Source organism: Podarcis erhardii (genome assembly GCF_964252035.2).
Source record: "Podarcis erhardii genome assembly, chromosome: 8".
In the NCBI taxonomy this organism is placed as follows: Eukaryota; Metazoa; Chordata; class Lepidosauria; order Squamata; family Lacertidae; genus Podarcis; species Podarcis erhardii.
The window spans coordinates 6,565,998-6,589,153 of NC_138499.1; the positions used below are offsets into that span (position 1 = coordinate 6,565,998).

At 46.6% G+C, this 23,156-nt stretch overlaps 1 protein-coding gene across 5 annotated transcripts in view; it reads left to right on the plus strand.

The window, feature by feature from the left end:
- Window positions 1–23,156, plus strand: part of SLC45A4 (solute carrier family 45 member 4) — a 114,347-nt gene that overhangs the window by 80,370 nt on the left and 10,821 nt on the right. For all 5 annotated transcript variants that reach the window (XM_081874213.1, XM_081874216.1, XM_081874212.1 and 2 more), the window contains one exon: window positions 21,824–22,012. In XM_081874213.1, the coding sequence (XP_081730339.1) occupies window positions 21,824–22,012 (189 nt within the window). The remainder of the gene's footprint in view (window positions 1–21,823; window positions 22,013–23,156) is intronic.

Sequence of the window (23,156 nt, forward strand, 5' to 3'; positions counted from 1 at the left end):
ATTTCTTACCTAACACTACCTCACACGGTGTTGCTTAGAAGCACCAATTTAGTTTTGAACCCTCAGGATAGGGTGGGAAATCTGAACAAATTAACTTATTTACATTGACTCAAGGATGTCTACACAGAGCAGTTGTAACGTTAACCTTAGAGTGTTACATACATAGCATACGGGATAGTGATTATCAAAAGGGATTGATCTAAGTTGGAAGTGAGTGACGTGCAGCTCTCCGTAGTGTTGAAGACTTTATCTTAAGATGCAAGACATGTCTCCCAATTAACTGCAGATCTCTCAGACAGATTATCCACAATGAGTGAACGTTCAGCGGCTTTTGCTGCATAATTTAAAGCCATAAAATAAAAATAAAAATGGAGGCGTACAGTAGTAGGCAGAGCTTCGTTTGCGAAATGTTGCCTACAAATAAGGAGCTTAGCTTGCGAAATATTGGCCTGGAAAGGTGTTTGTGCCATAACTCTTCTCGGAAATCTTTAACGCCTCTCTTTGACCCCGGTGAGCTTAATCTGGCCGTAACTTGTCCAAAGACCTGTGGGCTGGATGGCTCAGAAGGAACCTCAGTTTGGACGCAGGGCAGGCTTTTAGACTCACCCAAGGGTGTGCCTGTTGTCTTTGTTCATGGAGTTTTCTTGGCAGGGATACTGGAGTGGCTTGCCGGTTCCTCCTCCAGGTGGATCATGTTTGGTCAAAACTCTCCACTATGACCTGTCCATCTTGGGTGCCCTGCTCAGCATAGTTTATAGCTTCTCTGAGTTATTCAAGCCCCTTCGCCATGGCAAGGCAGTGATGTTGGGAAAGATTGAGGGCACAAGGAGAAGGGGACGACAGAGGATGAGATTCAAGCTACCAGCATGAGTTTGACCAAACTGCGGGAGGCAGTGGAAGACAGGAGTGCCTGGCGTGCTCTGGTCCATGGGGTCACGAAGAGTCGGAAACGACTAAACAACAACCAAGGGTGTGCCAGTGTTCTGGTGTTAGCAACTTAAAACTGCCCCTTGAGAATTGTGTGGGGCAGGTGTGCCTCCTGGGGAGAGGCCGAGGTGAGCTGCCACATACCGTTTTGGGCAGGGACTGAGAAAAGTGGGTGGTGTAACATCGTATAATTTAAACCTTTTGAATCATAGGTTAATTTCGATGCATCCCTCTCTGTTCTCTATCCAGGCAAGCACAAAGCCTTGTCGGAGGTCAGAGACACTGTCTAGACAGGCAAAAACACTCAAGGAGGGTGCAGTGTTAAGGGGTGTGGCCAGGGAGGATTCCGAGGGCCAGAACAGGGAGGCCTGGGTAGCCTCATTGGGGCCCTGGCCATCCCAGTGGAGAGTGAGGGTGTGTAAAATGCACTGAACCGGTCATTGCTACAGATGGCACCATCTCCCTTATCAAGGAGCAGAAACCTTTATCCCAGCAAGTAGGTAGATGCCAGGAGTGAGCTAGCAGAAATCACAGTTAGTGGAGTTAACTCTTAGAAAAACAACAACAACAGGATCTGCACAGCAGGTCTTGCCCGGGCGAAGCAGTTGCGGAGACTGGAGGTCCCCACCTGCCCACAGCTGCCTAAGACCCCTCTTCTCCAGGGTTTACCCCAAGCAATCTGAGACTGCACTTTCTCCACCCTCTTCAGACCTCTCCTGGTTCTTCAGGGAGGAAGGGAGCTTGTCACAGCAGGAGGGGGAAACACCCTGGCTTCTTCACCAGCTGCACTCATCCTTGCCCCTTGGCCTCCCTCTTCTGCTTCAGCTTCTGCCACCGATTCTGGACATCTCTCTCCCGTAGACTCCTCTCACTCACTAAGCCCTGTTACCTCTTCAGCTTCAAACATCTCCTCTTCCCGGACTTTGAGCCTTCTTCCCTTGGGAATTCCCCAGCCAGCTCTTCCCCGCATTCCTCTGCACCCAGCCATTCCAGGACAGCAGAGTTCTTTTATAGGAAGAGGAACTCTTTAAGATATACAGGACTCGTGCCATAATAGGTTCTGATATTTTTAAACAGTGCCGTATTAAATGCCTGGTTACCGTTTAGTCCTGCCATCACCTTTGGAAAAGGATGGGATAAAAGGTAGATATTAGAAGAGATGATAAGTAGGTCACAATATTGCCTTCCTCTCGGTGACCTCAATGGTGATGCTCTCTACAGCCAGTGATCTGCCTCCAGGCTGCCCTCTAAAAAACAGGACCAGGCTATGCAAATTTAGGGGGAGCGATCTCATTCATGTGCTTGTGTCTAGAAACTCATACTATATGCCTTGTTTTCAACATTGAAACCTGGACTCGTGCCCTCATTGCTTTGAGGTGTGTTGGCAAGGTGGTTTCAGCAGTCCCTCATTTACATAACTGCATATTAAGTAGAGTGCTGCCGACATTTATATGTGCAATTTCTGAAGACTTAAACGAGGGCACTTCCACTGACATTCCATTGCAAAATGCCTCCGCAGTGCTGGTGGTGGTGGGGTTTTTTTTTTTCTTTTTTTGTGACTTTCGAAATTGACTTGCAGTAACCCTGGTACCAGTTGCATGGAAGAGAACCTTTGACCTCCGCTAGATAGGTCTCTCCAAACAAACCCCCCATTGTGGCCATTCATTTGCACGTGTTCTTGTTCTAAACTGTGTTACCCTTTGAACAGTGCATTCTCCAGATTGGTAGCTGGAAGCATGTAACCATATCCGGGGCCTTAGTGGCATAGCAACAAGGGGGAAAGTAAGCCCTATTTTATCAGGCAGGTTTCTCTTGCATGACTTGCTTTTCTGTTGTTCTAACCCCCCAACCCCAGGCTAGCAACTTAAGAAGGAGGGGGGATGAACAGGAGTCGATTAGTGAATATATTACACTGGGAGGCATCGGTTCTCTGGCGTTAAAGGTGGGCATCCCAAGGAGGTGCAGATAATTTCTGGGAGAAGCAACAGCTCTTTCCACGTCTGGCTGCAGTCTGAGAAGGAGTTTGGGGAGAACACAGTGGGTGCCTCTCCCGTGGTTGAATGAGGATGTTGTGATCTACAATGCACAGGGCAGGGTAACACAGCTCCCTTTCCCCATTGAAGCCTAGCTTTCTTGCATGCTAGTTAGAGTTAATTATTTTGTGAGTTATTAGCCTTCTTTTTTTCTTTTCTTCTTTGCAAGGTCAAAAAAGTAAGTCTATAAAATGCACAAGAGTCCAGTTCTTCTTCCTGGCCTCCTTTGGGTCTTCAAGAACTAGCTAAATCTAAGCTTATTTTCTACCTTTAGGTGTGAAATTAAGTTTGCTCTCTGCCAAACACGTATGTCCCTCTTGCTTGGTGGTTCTCTCTCTTGGGCTTTGAAATGATGCAAACCATATTGGCCGCAGGTGGTTTGTGATGATTTAAGTCGGTTGCAGGTTTGTTCTGTTCCCCAGTTTGGAAAGCTGGCTGCTAAAGGCAAACGAGTTCTTTAGCAAAGAGAAATCAAGACATACCTGCTCTGTGCCTTAACAAAAAAAGAGAGCTTGATGTAGCTTCAAACTGGATTTCTGCATTGTCAGGGGATTAAGCTGTCTCAAGAATGCTCCACTTGAAATCCTCAGATATTAGAGGATGACTTGAAACTGCGGCTCTGTTGCAAACCTGATTTCTTGCCTTTTGTCTTGCCAACTTCAAATTAAGCATGTCGAGAAGGATCGTTCCCATTTGGGATTCTGTGGCTTTCAAGTAAAAATGCAGGTAAAGGGAAACAACACCCCTGCTTAATCTTCTTGATGTCGGAAGAAGCAAATAGTTTTATAACAACCCTTGATGGGCTGGGAGAGAGGCTTTCTTCTTTTATATCCCATCGCTGTGTATCTGAGCCACCTTGAGTTTAAAACGCTTACAGTATCCTGTGTTTTTGCAGGATTCTCAAATTTCAGCCAGTTTGGAATCACCAGGTTTGACTTCCTGGGATGGGGAAGTAAAACTTCCCGCTGTGTCCCTGTGCCCCTCCCCACTCCAAATAAAAATCCATTTCTAAAATATGCTTGCAGGGGGGTTGTAGAAGGAGCAGCCAGTAGACTAACGCAGGAGTATTAATTTTATCACTTCATTCAACAGGCACAGCTGAATTAACTTTATTAAGTGCTGCAAGCACAATGGCCCTTTTAATACCCTAAGCACTTATGGTCCTCCATTCATGAATGAGCTTCAGTCATCACCCGGCGTACTATATAGAGGCTTCCCAGAGATGATTGTCTAAATAGCCAACCCCACACAGAATGAAGCCCCCACAGTTTAGCACTAAATAGGATTTGTGTATCTCGCTCGCAGCTACAGGAAACACCAGCTTCAATAAAGGCCACATGCCTCGGAAGTGGCAAACACTTTTATTTTTAATGAAGCTTAGTAGGCAGTTATTTCAGAACACCCTCCCAGTTCCAGGTTTTCAATGAACGGTGGGGCTAAAGGGATTGATGGATCTATTGGAATGCTTGGAACGTATGAATCAGCAACTGCGTTCCCTTTTGACGACAAAAGAATTGGGGCGAGTGGTTCTTTTTGTGTGTGTTTGGAGTGCAGTAAAACCACCTCCGAATACCCCAACTGTGGGTCGCAAACACCAGGGGGGGTTAGTTGCTGTGCATTCATCACCATTGTTGGTTAGGTAATCATAGGCCTTTTTGAAAGGATAACAAAGATCGCGTTTTGTTTTGTAATGGGTTGGTAAATACGGCAACTCAGTGGTTTCCTTTGCATAGTCTGCAGGAAACTTAAACCTTCCCTTTTGCTGTTTTGGCGTGTACTGCAACACCCACCCACCCCAAATTGACTCATCTATGGCAGTGTTTCCCAACCTTGTGCCTCCAGCTGTTTTTGAACTACAACTCCCATCATCCCTGACTAGTAAGACCAGTGACAAGGGATGATGGGAATTGTAGTCCAAAAACAGCTGGAGGCACAAGGTTGGGAAACACTGATCTATGGAGACAAACTCTTCACACAACTACCGCAAGCCACTGGCATATGGCAAAGGATTCTGGGGCACATTCTTCATGGAAGGTGCTGGCCAGGCCATCATGCCTCCCCATTGGCTCATTTTTGTTTTTTGTTTTTTTAAAATAATATTTATTACTTTTAAACCTTACAAACAAGAAGAAAAAGAAAAGGAGAAAAAAGAAGAAAAAACAAAAGAAAGAAAAAACAATACAGTACAATATATAAACAATACACCACACAACATTAACGCATTAAACTAAACAAAACAGAACAAAAACAATTTAAAAACATACATCATACCATTTCAATGCCTTATCTTTCATTCCCTTGTTTCATCAACTTCCTCTCACCTCCCTTTTTGTATTCCACTTCTATTAATTGTTTCAGCAAATCCTTTCCATCTTTCACTATTTTCTGTCATATAAATATCTTAACTTATTTTAACCTTATTTCCATTAATACTATAATACTTATTTATGCTTAACTCCTTATAACACTTCTACTAAGGCCATATAATTTCATTCCAACATTTTTCTAACACTCATTAATTTTACCCTATTTCTATAAATAAACTTTAAACTTTTTCCAATCTTCTTCCACCGTCTCTTCTCCCTGGTCTCGGATTCTGCCAGTCATTTCCGTCAATTCCATATAGTCCATCAACCTGGTGATCTTCTGTCCGAGGCTCTTAACTCTTTTCCAGGTCCCTTCTGCAAGTCTTCTTCGTATTTATACATGCACTTTACTTTGTCTTCTGCTGATCTTGTTCTTAATTTCCTTTCTTTGAAGAGTAGGTCTCGGGGGAGCTCCAACCTAACAATGTTTTTATTCCTTCTCGACATGTCATCCACATCTCTGTGATTAAAACTAAAATCCAAAAGATATTTCAGGACGTGTTTCAAAGTCCCTCCAACCCATTGGCTCATTTTTGTTCTTGATGTGACGCATCTAAATTCCCTTCATCCTGTGGGGAGCCTGAGATTCAGACAAAGCTGTTCTCCCGATACCGATCATCTCAAGGTGCTCAACTCCCAATAAGCTGCTTAAAAAATCCAGGGTTCCATCAGGCCTATTTGAAACCCCCACACTACAGTGGTACCTCGGGTTAAGTACTTAATTTGTTCCGGAGGTCCGTTCTTAACCTGAAACTGCTCTTAACCTGAAGCACCACTTTAGCTAATGGGGCCTCCCACTGCTGCCGCGCCACCGGAGCACGATTTCTGTTCTCATCCTGAAGCAAAGTTCTTAACCCGAGGTACTATTTCTGGGTTAGCGGAGTCTGTAACCTGAAGCGTCTGTAACCCCAGGTACCACTGTACGTCATATAGAAATAAAACCCCATAGCAAAGCAAAATAATATTTGAATTGCAAACAAAGACCTTCCCAGGCAGAACGTTGATGAACTTGGGACCCGGGAGGTGGGAAGGGGGGGGAGAGATTTTAGCACGGAGCATGTGAACTTGCAGAAAAGAGCCGTGTTTAATGAGAAGAGAAGGGAGCAGGATCCAGTCCTTCCTGCAACAAGTATATCGAAGTGAGCTTTCTAATATAAGTCTAATATGAAAAATGGGTGCTGCTAATAGCATCACATTGCCCAAAACATGCTGGGCCTGTAGAGTACCTAGTTTACACACCCCTGGCATCTCCCCTTCCTGAAATTCTGGAGAGCCACTGTCAGTCACTGGTCTATGTGGGTCAGCAGCCTAATGTGGTCTAAGACAACTCCCTGTGTTCCCATTAATGCACACATTTCTGCTTTTGTGTTTTCCCATTCCCACATCTCCAAAAATTAGGGATCCAGACTGGTTTTTATTTGTGGGGTGACACTTTTATGGCTTTTATCTTGACGCATTTTTGGAGCAGCATAAATTGCACCCCAACGCTTCTTAATACTGATTTCCATTTCTCTGTTTCTCTTCTGCAACAGCAAATACATTAGAACTCTTTAATTTGGAACAAATGCAAACGGTTGTAGAACACGTGACATAAAATAGTATTCCTGCTTTTCCAGAAAATTACAGCAGTTCACACTACTGTGCGCTCGTGCTCTCTCTCTCTCTCTCTCTCTCTCTCTCTTTCTCTGTTATTCATTGTTTCATGGCACTCTATAGCATCCAGCTGCTTTTTTCATTGATTCTAGCAAAGTGCTCTCTAACCACATGTTTACAAAGGACGTCGTTTCTCTGTCTGATGTCATCAGTTTTGTTGTGCTGCCCCCACCGTTTCCCCCAAAAATATTTTAATTTCTCTTTCCTCTGCCAATAAACCACACACTGCTTCTTGGATCAGTTTGGAAACCATTTTCATTAACCTCTGCCAATTCTTTTGGACAATTTATTCATTGAGTCCCTCCTTCTCAGCCCACAGCATTTCCTGGCATTCCGTCCCAGGGATAATGAGATCATTGCCCATATCTTGTATAAACATGGTCCCTCCCCCAACTTTGAAATTGATACAGGTAATTCTCATTTTAGAGAGACAACTAAGGTTTTGTCAAGACAGATCAATTTTACTGTCCTCCTGGCAGCAGACCAGGGATTTTAACCCTGATAGTGACGCTGTGAGGTCCCATATTTATAAGAGCATCCAGAAAATAATCCGTTTTAAATACATATAGCCCCTAAAGCTTCCCCATCAAACTGTACTGTGTGCATTACCCTTATGGGAACTTGTTCCTAAATTGGTCAATATCCTTGGAATTGCAAAAAAGCTCTATTGAGCTTTGGGTAAACTGGGCTGCTGCATGTCTGTGGGCGACACATGTCATTAGAACTGATGTCTAATCTTTCAGCGAGAGCACTGCAGGCTTACATAACGCATGTGGCGCGTAAGTGGGGGCCTCATGTGCAGCCTGTACGTTTTAATTACAGCCCTCCAGAGAGGGGGAGGGGAAGATTATAGCGCAGCGGAAAAACCCCGAGCCCTTGCAGGCTGGCATCTCTCATGGAGTATTTGGGAAGGTCCGTGTGATCTTCCAAGCACCTTTCTGACCATTTGGGAAAGGCTTGATCCTTTTTCGGGGCAAGCCCAACTGTACCCACTGTATTTCCTTCTGTGCGTGGGGTGCTGGTGGTTATTAGCTGCCTCTTGTACCTGTCACTCCAGCTGACTTGACAGCAGTCCGTTGCAAAGTCAGCAAATTTCTAAGTGTGAACATGTACGCTGGGGAAGGGGGCAATTTACAGGTGTTCATGAAGAGTCTCAAGGAATCAGCAATGGAGATGGAAAAGGAGGAGTTGGGGCTTTGGCACACACCTGCCGGCATCCCCTCCAACATGTTCTCGCCCAGATCCGTCTCTGCTTTTAAATGCACGCCTTTTTGTTTTTTTAGTGAATTGAGATGAGCTTATCGCAAGGCCAGTGGTTGGGAATCGCAGAGGGAGGAGAGGGGGCCGTTGCACTCATTCCTCTGCTTGTGGCCTTCACATGAACATCTGGTTGCCCACTTGTGAGAACGGAGCGCTGGCTAAGTTTGGCCTCTGGCCTGATCACAGCAACCAGGTTCTTACGATTGTAATTCGCATGCAACAAAATTCAGATTCCGTGGACTCAAAAAGCAGTACTGCGGCGAACCTCTCTGAAACGAAACAGGGTTACCTTCCTTCCTTTTTTAAAAGCAGATTTATACTTGTTTTCTGTCAAAGAATCATAGAATTGGAAGGGACCCCAAAGGCCATCTCCAACCCTCTGCAATGCAAGAATCTTCTGCTCAGCATGGGACTCAGACCCACGACCCTGAGATTAAGAATCTCATGCTCCATTGACTGAGCTGTCGTTTGTGGTCAGTTGTGCACCTACAAGCCACAGAGTGAGGTGAACACCCAGTGCAGATGCCTCCTCAGTTTCATCTCACTGGCTGCCACCCAAATTCTTCTTTTCCCCCCAGCAAGTCACAAGCCCTGGGAACTTGCTTTTTAAAAGGAAAGCGGCTGTTGGATTCCGCTCTTGGGCAGTGTTGCTGGTGGCATGCATGCCCTGATCCTCTGCTGCCTTTTTGCCATGTACGTTCTGCCCCGGCGGCTTTTTGTTGCACAGCCAATAAAACGTGACAACGTTTGATGAATACAGCAGCATAACACTAACTTAGCTCTTGCTCAGTGTAGCACAGAAGGATGGCAGGGAACGCAGTGACAGGGTAGGATTCAGTGAAGAATGAGCAGATGGGATAATTGGCAGCAGGAAAGAGGGTTCTCAATTACCTCCACTGGCCTGTTGACCCCTTTCAATGGGGCCCAATTGCTCCCTCGTCAGACTCCTCTTGGTTCTGTTGCATCAGTAATTCTGCAAGCATTTGATCTGGTCAAAGGCAAAGCAGCTTAACCAAGGAGGGATGCTATTTGCTCAAGTACATAAATTACTTGCAAACCAGTGGTGCTTCAGTACTAGGAGCCTCACTTCAATTTATTCAAGGCCATTTACTTCAAAGGGAGGACGTTTCATGCTTGCTCTGATCTCGCGGAACAGCTTCGTCCAAATAAAATGTTTGGGGAATGCCAAAAAGCAGGCAGCGTCCTCTTTGTGTTCTGCAGAAATACTTGTTTCCTGCTTTTAAAAGCACATTGTTTTGGTCTTAGATCTCCCTGCGCCAAAGACTTAAAGCTCTCTCTTTTTTTGTTTGTCCAGTAAAATATTTCAATTGTTCCTTCATTGACAGAATCATAGATCTGTAGAGTTGGAAAGGCAATGCAGGAATCGCAACTTACTCTGAATATGTGCTATTGATAAACAACGGCACAGGGTTTCTTCCAGAGAATCATGGAACTGTGCTGCTGAGAATTGTAGTTCTGGGAGGGGTGAACTATAGCTCCCAGGACTTTTAAATGCATGGTGTAGATAGGACCTTAGTTTTTTCTGCCTCCTGGGAGATACTTTTTAAATAAAAACTACTATTCCCATGCACCCTAACGGGAAGCAGTGCATTAAGAATGAGGCCTTTAATTCTTTTCTTGACAATAGAGAGCCACTCCCTACTTCTGATCTCCAACCTTGCACTTCAAAATCAGTAGGGCTGCTTGAGGGGACGTTGACTATTGGATGCCAAACTCAATACAAGCTGTGTTCTGGACATGGCTTGTATTGTTAGAATTTCAAAACCGGGAGAGTTTGGTTTCTGTCCTCCTGTGGTTCCAAAATTGGAGCCCCATTTACACTTCAGCTGCTTCTCCGCAATCTCCTGAAAAGTAAAAGGTGGGTGGATCTCATTCTAGAGGTACCGCTTATGCTTCTGTAATGGCACAGGTTTGTGTGTGAGTAACTCAGGAAGTGGGTGCACAGACTTCATTCCTTCCCAAAAACTGCTCCCCCAAAAACCGCTTCTGTGGACACAACCTTGATAACTAGATAAAAAATGGGCCAGCGTTGACAGTCTCCAAGGCACCTGGCATATAAGGAGGTGTCCTTGTTTCCATGTAGCCGATATGAAACCTGAAAAGACAGAAATCTCACACACGTTGCATCATCGAGCAAACACAAGTGAACAGCAGGTGGCAGTTTCCACTGCCAAGCCTGTTCGGAGCAGTAGTCATTCGCCCGAATGGTCACGCAGGGTGTGTTCCCGTTGCTGGGTCACCCTCCTGATATAAAAGATACGCCCTGAGCCAACTCTGCAATTAACCTGTGCAATTGAAACACTCCCCTTGCCAGAGCTGAGCAGCTTTCCACGAGAAGAGGGCGCAGTCGGACGATAAGGAGATCGCTTCCTTTGATTAGGATCTCGGTGGACAGAAGCCAAACCACCTTTCCTCCTCCTCTGCTCGTGAGCATCGTGTCAGTTTGTGTGCCTGTGGAATTGAGCATGTGCAGATTTCGTTCCTCTTGTACGTGCTCGCACAAGGACAGTGGGAATATAGGGCAAGTAGCCCATGTCCTTTGAGACCCTGCAAAGTGTTGGTGCTGACCTTTAAAGCCCTAAAAGGCCTCGACCCAGTATACCTGAAGGAGCATCTCCAACCCCATTGTTCAGCCTGGACACCGAGGTCCAGCACTGCAGGCCTTCTGGCAGTTCCCTCCCTGTGAGAAGTGAGGTTGCAGGGAACCAGGCAGAGGGCCTTCTTGTTGATGGTGCCTGCCCTGTGGAACGCCCTCCCATCAGATGTCAAAGAAATAAACAACTATCTGACTTTTAGAAAACATCTGAAGGCAGCCCTGTTTAGGGAACTTTTTAATGTCTGATGTTTTATTGTGTTTTTAATATTCTTGTTTGAAGCCGCCCAGAGTGGCTGGGGATACCCAGCCAGGTGGGCAGGGTATAAATAATAAATTATGATGATGATGATGATGATGATGATGATGATGATGATGATGATGATGATGCTTGTGTTCGTGTGTGAGCAGATTCTCTCAGGGGAGCGGATTTGCTTCCGCCAACCACCTCTGCCTTTCAAAATTGCGGGCTGTGGAGTGTGTGTTACTCCCTATTACAGAGGCAGGGATTATCTTGGCCCACGAATGCCGTTTTTGATAGCAGGCCCGTGTCTGCTGCAATCATAGCAAGCTGACTTGCTCGGAGTCACGCCTTGCATCTGTTTGGCACGGTATGGTCTACAGTCAGTGCTTCTCAAACCTGAGTCTCCAGCTGTTTTTGGAACACAACTCCCATCATCCCTAGCTAGCAGGACCCAGTGGTTAGGGCTGATGGGAGTTGTAGTCCAAAAACAGCTGGAAACCCAAGTTTGAGAAACGTTCTGCACTATCTAGGATTATGGGCATGCGGGACACTGTCAGCCCCAGCTGGAGATACTAGGGATTGAACCCCTTACTCTCTGCATGCTGAGCAGGCACACTACCAACTGAGCTACAGGCTTCTTCTCCAAGCCAGAGCCAGGATAGCTCCGTTCGTAGAGCAATGAGACTCTTAATCTCAAGGTCATGGGTTTGAGTCCTACCTTGGGCAACAAATTCCTGCGTTTCAGGGGGTTGGGCTAGATGACCCCCATCGTCCCTTCCAACTCTACAATTCTATGACCTTTTTTTATTATTTTTGCCACCGGAAGAATTTGGGTGCCTTTCTCCATCTTATCACGATCTTGTAGGAGCAGAGGAGCACAGTAACTGAAAAATGCATTTTTGTGGCCCAGCAACTCCTCCTCAGGCCAAGCTTTGTCTGCCAGACTCTTGGACACGCGACAGACTTCGCAAATGCTGCTTCCTGGGTGAGAACACCCAAGAGGTGGGTCCTCAGCAGGTCAGTTGGAAATTGTAGAGTTGGAAAGGGGCCTGAGGATCATCTAGTCCAACCCCCTGTAATGCAGGATGAGATCCTATCTGCCCACAGACTGTCTTGCCAGAGTGATGCATGCTCTGGTTATCTCCCGCTTGGACTACTGCAATGCGCTCTACATGGGGCTACCTTTGAAGGTGACCCAGAAACAATCCAGAATGCGGGAGCTACACTGGTGACTGGGAGTGGCCGCTGAGACCACATAACACCAGCCTTGAAAGACCTACATTGGCTCCCAGTACGTTTCTGAGCACAATTCAAAGTGTTGGTGCTGACCTTTAAAGCCCTATAAATGGCCTTGGTCCAGTATACCTGAAGGAGCGTCTCCACCCCCATCATTCTGCCCGGACACTGAGGTCCAGCGCCGAGGGCCTTCTGGTGGTTCCCTCATTGCGAGAAACCCAGTTATAGGGAACCAGGCAGAGGGCCTTCTCGGTAGTGGCACCCGCCCTGTGGAACGCCCTCCCACCAGATGTCAAAGAGAACAACTACTACCTGATACAGATAGGTAGCCGTGTTGGTCCGCCATAGTCAAAACAAAAAATTCCTTCCAGTAGCACCTTAAAGACCAACTAAGTTAGTTCTAGGTATGAGCTTTCGTGTGCATGCACACTTCTTCAGATACACTGAAACAGAAGTCACCAGACCCTTCTAAATAGTGGGAAGGTGGGACTTAACGACTGCAATAGGTCTTACAGGAAAAAGCAAGGGGTGAGAAGGTGAAAAATGGCTTTGTCATGTATAATGAGATAAGAATCCAATGTATTTGTTCAGACCAGGTCTCTCCATGGTTTTAAGTTTGGTAATAAGTTGCAATTCAGCAGCTTCCTGTAAGACCTATTGCAGTCGTTAAGAGTCGTCAACAGGCTCATCACAGCTATCTGCCAATCACCCATTCCCACCACCCTTCTGAGTAATACCCCTCCCCACCTTCTCACTATATAGAAGGGTCTGGTGACTTCTGTTTCAGTGTATCTGAAGAAGTGTGCATGCACACGAAAGCTCATACCTAGAACTAACTTAGTTGGTCTTTAAGGTGCTACTGGAAGGAATTTTTTGTTTTAACTACTACCTGACTTTTAGAAGACATCTGAAGACAGCTCTGTTTAGGGAAGCTTTTAATGTTTGATGTATTACGGTATTTTAATATTTTGTTGGAAGCCGCCCAGAGTGGCTGGGGAAGCCCAGCCAGATGGGCAGGGTATAAATAGTAAGTAGTTGTTGTTGTTGTTGTTGTTGTTGTTGTTGTTATATGCAGCTGTCCCATGCGGTTATCGAACCTGCAACCTGGGCGTTATCAGCATCATGCTCTGACCAACTGAGCTACCCAGGAGAAGCAGCTTCCTTGTGATAGCTGAAAACTTTGGCCTTAAAAGTTGGACTCTCTGCAGTCCTTTTTCTCTATCCAAGATGGTTCTCATGCAAGATCCCTGACCCTGCAGACCTTATCACGAAAGGAATATTGAATGTGCCGTGTGACCGAGACTCGTGCTAGCAATTTCCTGTGAACAGCCAACTCCTCAGGTCCCACTATTGTTGCCCAGTCAGTCGTTGGGGCTTTTTTTGTGTGCTATGTGTCTGGAGGGTGGGGGGGGGAGAAAACAAACAAAACTTATTTACTGTAGGCCCCATGTCCTGTTTGTTTGTAGCTGGCTGGGAAATGCCATTTTTCCAGAGTCTCAGCAGGAGCAGCGGCCGCAAACAAACGAAATTGTTTTCTATTGATTTGTGTGGGCACGTCACAGCTTTGTGCAAAAGGCAGGTTGTTCTTTTTTAAAAAAAAAAAGTTACAATCAACTTTGCTTATCAGGGGTGCTTTTGGGTGACCTGTTTTCCCAGACTGTTTTGCAGCACTTCCTCAATAACTTCCAGGAGAGGTGTATCATTCCCACCCGCTCCGGAGGTCAACAGAAACAAATGGGGAGGGGGGGAGATAAGCATTACTCAGCCTAGTCCCTGATAATGAGCGCTGCCAAATCATTTCGTTCTCTTTTCCAGTTATCCCATTGGAATAAACATGGCAGAAGAGAGCTGCTGGGATGCAGTTCTTTGAGTTATAGAATCACAGAATTGTTGGGAAGGGACCCTGAGGGTTATCTACTCCAACCCCCAGCAACGCAGGGATATTTTGCCCAGTGTGGGGCTCAAACCCACAGCCCTGAGATTGAGTCTCATGCTCTACCGTCTGAGCCATCAAGGGCCTGTAGGTTGTTTTCGTAGGAGTGTGTTTGCCAATCCCACCCTCCCCAGCTTCCCATCATGTCTGCTGAGCATGCTCAGTCCTCACGGGGCTGTTTTAGGTGGGCTCCCATTTTACAGCCCCCCTCCCCAAGTTATTTTATACTTCTGTGAAAATTTGCAGGTTCCCCCTGCAAACTGGCTGATGCCTCCCCACTCTGCGGGCACAGGGCCATTCTCACTGCCTTGTTGGCATCCGTCTGTCTTGAGAGACAATGGAGTGTGCCTCCGGGGGTGAAGTCAAACCGCTGCATTAGCTGCGCCAAACTGACCTCCTCGGGACGCAAACCTGGGCAGTGTGGATGGAGGTCTTGGGCTGTGTTACAGAAATTACCGGGGGAGGGGGGGGAGGAGCACATCTTTAAAGTTAAATGTTACAAATATCATGCCTGAATGTATCCTTTCAACTTGACAGCTCAGGGAAGTTACCTAGCTTTAAAAATAATATAAAATCAACTCCTTTGCCAGTTTCCTCCATTCCAAAGCTATTTTCCCCTTGAAAGGGACCCCAGGAAGTTCCCAGAGGTGACAATTGCTTGCCCATCCTCGGGGTTCAAAATTCCTCTTTGAACCTGTTGCGCAATAAACTTTGGTCTACAGCTATTTGCTCCGGTTGGTGGCTGGACTCCTTCCTTTATTCCGCAGGGACCCATGGGCTCTGCCTGATGAGCTGGGTGACTGAGCAGCCTCACACCTAGATTTTTCTGTAACAGGCTGTCCAGAGGACAAGACCCCCCTCTTGGCCTTGCTGTTGTGGCCCAAAGGAAAGCAGAGAAATACGTTTGGCACCAGCTTGACTGCAGGATTTGCGTACAAGGCGTCATTCAACTGTCTTGGGGACTCCGCTCCAGATCTGTTCAGGGTTTAGTCCTTAGCATTTTCTACTCCTAAAGATGTCCCGGGAGGCAGCAGAAGTTTAGGATCAGAGTTTTCTTTCTCCTAGATAGGCCACCTTCCCAGGTCGATGAGCCCCATCCGTCCTTCCCTTCCCTCTACATCACATGCAGAAACCATTTTCTTGAGCATGGGGCCTACTATTGGTCTCTTCCGCTCAGTCTGCTGGAGCTAGTCTTTGCATGCAGAGGAAGTCCCTAACACACAGAGGGTTTGAGACCTAGTGACTACCCTCACCTGGTTTTGCCAGCCAGTCGAAGCTGTTCCTGGGGTGTGGCCGCTGTCACATGCTGGCATCTTCTAGGAGCCACAGGTGAGAGGTGAGTGCAGGGTGGGGTCCAAAGGTGCACAAACTACCCCAGAAGGAGCACAGTATGTTGCCCATTAGAGGTGCTACCCCCTCCCCTAACACCCCATACTCTTGCTGTATAAAAGGTAAAGGGACCCCTGACCATTAGGTCCAGTCGTGGCCGACTCTGGGGTTGCGGCGCTCCCCTCGCTTTATTGGCCGAGGGAGCCGGCGTACAGCTTCCAGGTCATGTGGCCAGCATGACTAAGCCGCTTCTGGCGAACCAGAGCAGCGCACGGAAACGCCGTTTACCTTCCCGCCGGAGCGGTACCTATTTATCTCCTTGCACTTTGACGTGCTTTCGAACTGCTAGGTTGGCAGGAGCAGGGACCGAGCAATGGGAGCTCACCCCATCACGGGGATTTGAACCGCCGACCTTCTGATTGGCAAATCCTAGGCTCTGTGGTTTAACCCACAGCACCACCCGTGTGCCACCTCTTGCTGTATAAGCACAAGCAATGAGTGTACTTATACAAGGGGGATCTGCAACAGAATGTTGCCGCATGGGGCGCTCGTGTTTACTGTTCCAGTGTGTCAACCGTAATTTCCTTCCTACCCCCAAATAGGGAGAGTGGTCAGTCCAGGGTGTTCCCAGATAGCACTTTGAGAAGGAGCACGACTTCTTTTCCTGCTGTGTTGATCATCATTTCTTTGAAGCTGAGAGCTTGAAGGGTGGAGGGTGGTATGGGCTCCTCGGGATTTCATCGAGGCCTTCCGGGGTCGCACCGCAAATCCTCTGTGAGCGTAGCCTGACTTGCGAAGATCCGTATAGAACCCCTCAAGCCTTCAGGCGGGTTTAAGGCGCCAAGAGGCGAGGCAAGCCCAAGTAACTCCTTGCCAAGACGCCTAATTTTAAATCACTGCAAGTAACACGGTGTGGACGACGGGAAAACATGGTGTTCCCAGCCCTCCTTTGGCTTACGACTCTTCAAAGCCCTGCAGCGCTCGGTCTCCAAAACAAGAGTGTATTCCTATCGGCAGCTGAAAGAACATTTAGAGTGGGTTTTAATTTTGTGCTTGGTCAGCTCGGATCAGATTAAGAGCCGCTCTACAAACTAAGGGTGCGTTGAGTCCCTTTCTCTTAGTTGTCAATGGCAAATTCAGAGACAGAGCCCTCCTTTATGCTGCTGTACCTGGATCTAAATTCCTGGCTGTGTTTTGTTCCATGTCAGATCAGGCGATAGGGTCAGAAACAAGCAGCGTTTTCACAATGCTTAGCTCCTGAAATCCTCCTTCTCTCTCCCCCCCCCCCTTTCTTTTTGCTGTGCTACTTGACTGAGATCTGAGTTGTACTTACGATGTACTAAAAAGGCTCCCCAAATCGGTTTTGTTTTCACTGCCTACGGGTTTGTTACGCTTGTATTTTGTCTCTGGCGCATTGCATGCCTTTCCTGGATTTAGACTTTGAAATTTATGCCCACACGGGAGTTCCTTGCCCCTAGCCCAGATGTATTGCACTCAGCTGGTCTTGTGGGGTGCCACCAGCATTAATTCCTAAACAGCCCCCTAATAGGTTGTGATGAATTAATAGAAGGCTGCTTTGTGGCTAGAGCACACCTGTCCCATCCCCTGGGGACATGGTATCAGCATCCGCCGAATTAATGTCCTTAGCCATGCGCCACTCATTTTCTATTCAGCCCCTGCTGGCAGCAAGGAGGTCTGCCATAGCTCTCTGCATCAGATGCGGTTAGATCACTTGGTCACTCCCATACAGGGGTGCAGCAGCAGTGCCCTCCCTCAGAGGAAGCTGCCTGTTGCATCTCTGTAGGAGTCCCTGCTCCAGTCAAGGGACTTCCTTAGCTCTTGCAGAAAGAAACACAGTTGATTGAGTCCTTAATCTTGCACTGTTTTGGGGGGGTGGAAAGAAACCATGTTCCAACTTTAATAAAGGGTAAAAAAGAATGTGCCTCGTCTATCAGGAGTGCGGGAAACCACTGTACAAACTTGCCTGTTTTTGATAGTATAGTTAATATAGTTTGATAGTATAGTTAATTTTGTCATCAGTGTTGATACTAAAGCCATAGGGGAGCCAGAACTGTTTCTGTGTTCACTTTGGGATTCTGCAACTAGTATGAATTAAACAAAGCAGGCAGTGTGTATCCAGTTTTGAATTTGGGAAGAATTGTTTGTTTTAAACTGAGCCTAGGGTGGTGGAAGGGACGCGGGTGGCGCTGTGGTCTCTAAACCACAGAGCCTAGGGCTTGCTGATCCGAAGGTTGGCAGTTCGAATCCCCGAGACGGGATGAGCTCCCGTTATTTGGTCCCAGCTCCTGCCCACCTAGCAGTTCGAAAGCACGTCAGAGTGCAAGTAGATAAATAGGTACCACTCCTGCGGGACGGTAAACGGCATTTCCATGCGCTGCTCTGGTTCGCCAGGAGCGGCTTAGTCATGCTGGCCATATGACCCGGAAGCTGTCTGCGGACAAATGCCGGCTCCCTCGGCCTACAGAGCGAGTTGAGCGCGCAACCTAATGGTCAAGGGTACCTTCAGGGTGGTGGAAAGAAAGGAGTGAACTGGAAACCAAGATATAATGGGTGGTTTCTAGATTGTGGAAAGGTGTGTTGGACTTCTTGAGGGGTGGGTGTTGGGAGAGAGAATACTTGTGGGAGCCCATGAAACGGGCAAACTGGGATTGCTGCCTCTCTCATAACCGCTGCCTAAAAGACAAAAGACGAGTCTCATTGCTTCCCATACGCCTGTGAGCTTTCCCTCTGGTGGCATCTAGAATCTTGCTCTTCCTTTTAAACAGAAGCCTACAGTGCTCGGCGGGTGCAGGGAACCTTTGACTTTCCGGGTGCTGCTGAACTACAAGTCCCATCAGCTGCAGTTATAACGGCCCGTTGTCAGGGTTGATGGGAGGTGCAGTTTAGCAAACACCTTGGGGCAACAGGTCTCCCTATACATAATACTCAGATCCATGCATTCACTGCTAAATTCTATGCTGTATTGCACAACTGCAGCCATAATAAGTATTTCAGTGAAAGCGTCGGACGGGTTTCTGCAGCTGGGTGCCTTTCCCTTGTTTATACGCCACACAGTGAATGTCCAGCAACCTTAAAAAAATATTGTGTACTAGTCAGGTTTGTCCTTTCTTTCCTTCTGCCAGCTACAGTTTTGACAGGCTGATTAAAACAGGCTGTACCAATTTAGGAATGCAGACGTCAACAAGCCTGTTTGAAGGAGAGGTTTTCCAGTCAGCAAACAGCATAGCTAGTGAAATTGCTGTTGGCATAAAACAGCTCACCCAAAATATATCTTTTTCTTTTTAATCCATCCCTCGTTGCCCCTTGTCTTGTTTCTATCCTCTCAGGTTGTAAATGCAAATTAAGATTAATCTTGTGATTATGATTATTATTGATGCAGAAGCTCACACTACCATGCTGGAATTTGCAGCTTGCGAAGGCGAGATACAAATTTCACGAGTTAAATAAACCTAAATGCCGCCACCTTGTTTTGCTTGGCCTTGGCTTTCGGCGTCAAAATCTCAGCTACATCTTTTAAAAACAAGTTTCCACTCCTTATATTTAGGTTGAACATTAATTGGATTGTTTTAAAGGTAACCTTAGATGCATGTTAAATGTTTCTGTTCAAACGCTACAGGGGTTTTTGGAAAGCCCGGCGTATAACCTCACAAAGCAAGTCTGCAGGAAGATTAAGATCTGTCCGTGCTTTAAATAACAGCCCTTTTAGTCTCGCCTAAACAGCCGCTTCATCTTCTCAGAACACGGATTGCGTAATCCCGATGGCAAATACAGAGTAGTAACCTTAAATGCATGTTGATCGTGTTTGCAAGGTCAAATCCTAGGCACAGCCTGGCCATGTGTCTTTGGGAAGCGGATGTTTTTTACCGCAGTGGGGTTTTAAAGATTGGCCTTGGTTGCCCAGTTGCTAATTGGGACCTCTCAGATGATTATTTGAAGTGGCGAATAAAAACATGGTTGTATATTTGGGGAAGAGATCGCCTTTTTTAAAGCAGCCTCTTCTGTCACGTTATTCTGACACTGGCACCATCTACAGGCTCCAAGTTAGCATTACACGTACTAAATAATCTCTTCAATATACAGTGTTATCTTTTCCCAGATACTCAAAAGGTGGCATTTCACAGCCAGTAAAACAGCAAACCCAGCATATAAATGTCTATTCGTTGGACTTCATAAACGGCGGAGGAATCCACCGTCTTGTTGCTCTCTCCCTACTTAATGGAATAGTGAAAAATTAACAAGGGGCTGTTCCGCTCAGGTTTCGGCTTTCTTTGGCAGACAGTTAAAGCACGCGGGTGGGGCTGTGGGTTAAACCACAGAGCCTAGGACTCGCCGATCAGAAGGTCGGCGGTTCGAATCCCCACGACGGGGTGAGCTCCCGTTGCTCGGTCCCTGCTCCTGCCAACCTAGCAGTTCGAAAGCACATCAAAGTGCAAGTACATAGATAGGTACCACTCCAGTGGGAAGGTAAACGGTGTTTCCGTGTGCTGCTCTGGTTCGCCAGAAGCGGCTTAGTCATGCTGGCCACATGACCTGGAAGCCGAATGCTGGCTCCCTTGGCCAATAAAGTGAGATGAGCGCCGCAACCCCACAGTCAGTCACGACTGGACCTAATGGTCAGGGGTCCCTTTACCTTTAAGATATGCTGTATTTGCAAATATGCAAGGAGAGTGTGAGTGGAGGCAAGCAGGTAGAAAATGCACTACCCCACATCCATAGAAACATAGGAAGGGGCCTTATCCTTGGTCCATCTAGCTCCACTCTACACTGAGTGGCAGCTGTTTTTCTGGGGTTTCAAGCAAGAGTCTGGTCCCAGGGCTACCTGCAGATACTGGGGGTTGAATCTGGAAGCTTTCACCTGCAAGGCAAATGCTCTACTGGCGCTCTGCCTCTTTAGGGAGAAGATTTATCAACACTGGTTGAACTATTTAGAGTAAGAGTAATAAAAAGAAATCGTTATTTAGGGGAATTGAATTTAATTCTAAATTATATTCCGGATACACGGGAGATTTCAAGGGGTCCAAAAAAATGGATGTACCACGCTATATTAGAAGCAAAAAAAACAACAACTTGTTTTGATGAATTGGAAGAGCTGCATAAAGATTCCATTGATCACATGGATTGATAATATGGACAGATTAGCTACATGTGAACGAATTGCATGTCGACGCAAATTAAGAATGGATAAATATGAAGAAATCTGGAATGACTATTTACGCGATAAGGCAGATAGTGGGGGGAGGAGAGAGAGGTGGGGAAATATTATTAAAAGGGTGCAGTCATAGGTATATCAGTGTATTTAAATCTGAATTGTCAAATTGTGTTATTGTTATTATGGTTTTTGTTGTTGTGTTTTTGCAGTTGTTGTTTGTATCGAAAGAATGATTAAATGATTTTTTTATTTTTTTAAGTGTTGAAAACATTTGGAAGAACTTTCCAAGAGTAAGAGCTGTTTGGCATTGGGACAGACTCCCACGAGAGCTGGTGGACTCTCCTTCCTTGGAGGTTTTTAAGCAGACGTTGGGTGGCCATCTGTCGTGGATGCTTTAGCTGAGGTTCCTGCACCGCAGGGGGTTGGACTAGATGACCCTTGGGGTCCCTAGCAACGCTAAGATACTGCGATTCTGTGATTCTAACTCTACATTGGCGGTACCCACACGATGCTGTTAACCTCTTAGAACTCCTGATCCCTCAAAGATTATTTCTTTCCAAATGTTCCCCATCCTTAGCTGTTGCATTCCCTTGTTCCACTAAAGTTTAGTTATATTTATTTAGCACGGATTTCCACATTTGATCCGTATGTTTACATCCTTATTTCCAAGTGGGGTCATGGGTGGGCTTTAGTCAGTGAAAACAAGCAAGACGTAAACTATGGTTTCATATCCTGGCTTGTTCACTACTTACAAACTGCAGTTCCCTGAGGTTGGATGCAACGGGGAACTGTGGTTTGTTTAAAAGCAGAAGCGGGTGCTTGTCATCTCCTTCTCGTGGACCCAAAAGGAGAGTGCAAGCCCAAGGGTCATTCAGCCATAATCTTGTAACAGGAAACCATGGTTTCCTGTTGCATCTGAACCAGGCCAGCGTTTGCTTGGTTGACTGCATTTCTTAAACCTACAACAGCATTGGCTAGCCTGGGGGTCCTGTGTTGAGTTGAAGATGTTTGCTTTCCAAAATGTAACCAATAACCCTCTTGAATTCTCTGTCTTTTAGGTCTTCCTGAACAGTACTACAGCCTCACTTGGTTCCTCAGCCCAATCCTGGGCTTGATCTTCACTCCTCTAATAGGTTCAGCTAGTGACCGCTGTACTCTCAGCTGGGGCCGCCGGCGGCCTTTTATCCTTGCCCTCTGCATTGGTGTTCTCTTTGGAGTTGCCCTTTTCCTGAACGGCTCCATTATAGGTAAATCAGGGGGTATTCTTGGGTCACTGTGCTGTCTGCCCAAACAAGCAGCAAAGGACCGCACTCTACAGCCAGCTAAAAAAGCATTAATTGCGGAGACGCTGTGGGATTTTGCTACCAAGCACCTGAATTCTGTGACTGGAACAAGCTGCAGAAAGTAAAGTTGTCTTAATTTGCTTGGGTGGTATCCAGTCCTACTTACTCAGGCTTGTTAATTTCAGTGCCTTGGCCTCTGTTTCTTCTCATCAAAAGCGACTGCCGGGCTTATCGTGACGGCTTGCGGTGGCTGCATTTGCAAGCTCACCTTCCCACCAATTCAGTGGTTACCAGCAAAATCCTAGCAGGTCTGAAACGACTGCAGCTCTTGGCATGGGAAAACTGTAGGAACCTGTTCACAGGGAAATGTTTCCTGTTGTGCTCTGATTTCCCTTTAATGCATATCTGGCAAACATATCCTGTTTCCAGCATTATTTGAAAAGGGGGGGGGGGAAGAAGGACAAAAAGATCGTTTCGCTTTTTCTTGTTCTGTTCTTAGGCTGAGGGGGGGAGAGAGGGAGGAGAACACTGCAAGATCTAAAAATTGTTTATCAAATGACTAAAAGGGGGAAGAATAACTCTTTCCTTCATCCCCGTCGGCGCTGTTAGAGCAACACTCTGGGGAAACAATAGAAGCTGGGAATTTACCTTCTTTGGGGATTCAGCCTGAGGCGAACTCCGTTGGCAACTCTTCACGTTTGCTGGGTATTAGCCAAGGTGGTGCAGTGGTTAAGAGCGCAGGGCTAGGACCTGAGAGTTGTTGTTGTTTAGTCGTTTAGTGGTGTCTGACTCTTCGTGACCCCATAGATCAAAGCACACCAGGCACTCCTGTCTTCCACTGCCTCCTGCAGTTTGGCCAAACTCATGCTGGTAGCTTCGAGAACACTGTCCAACCATCTCATCCTCTGTCGTCCCCTTCTCCTTGTGCCCTCCATCTTTCCCAGCATCAGGGTCTTTTCCAGGGAGTCTTCTCCTCTCCTGAGGTGGCCAAAGTCTTGGAGCCTCAGCTTCAGGATCTGTCCTTCCAGTGAGCACTGAGGGCTGATTTACTTCAGAATGAACATGTTTGATTTTCTCAAATCCCCATTCAGCCATGAAGCACACTGGC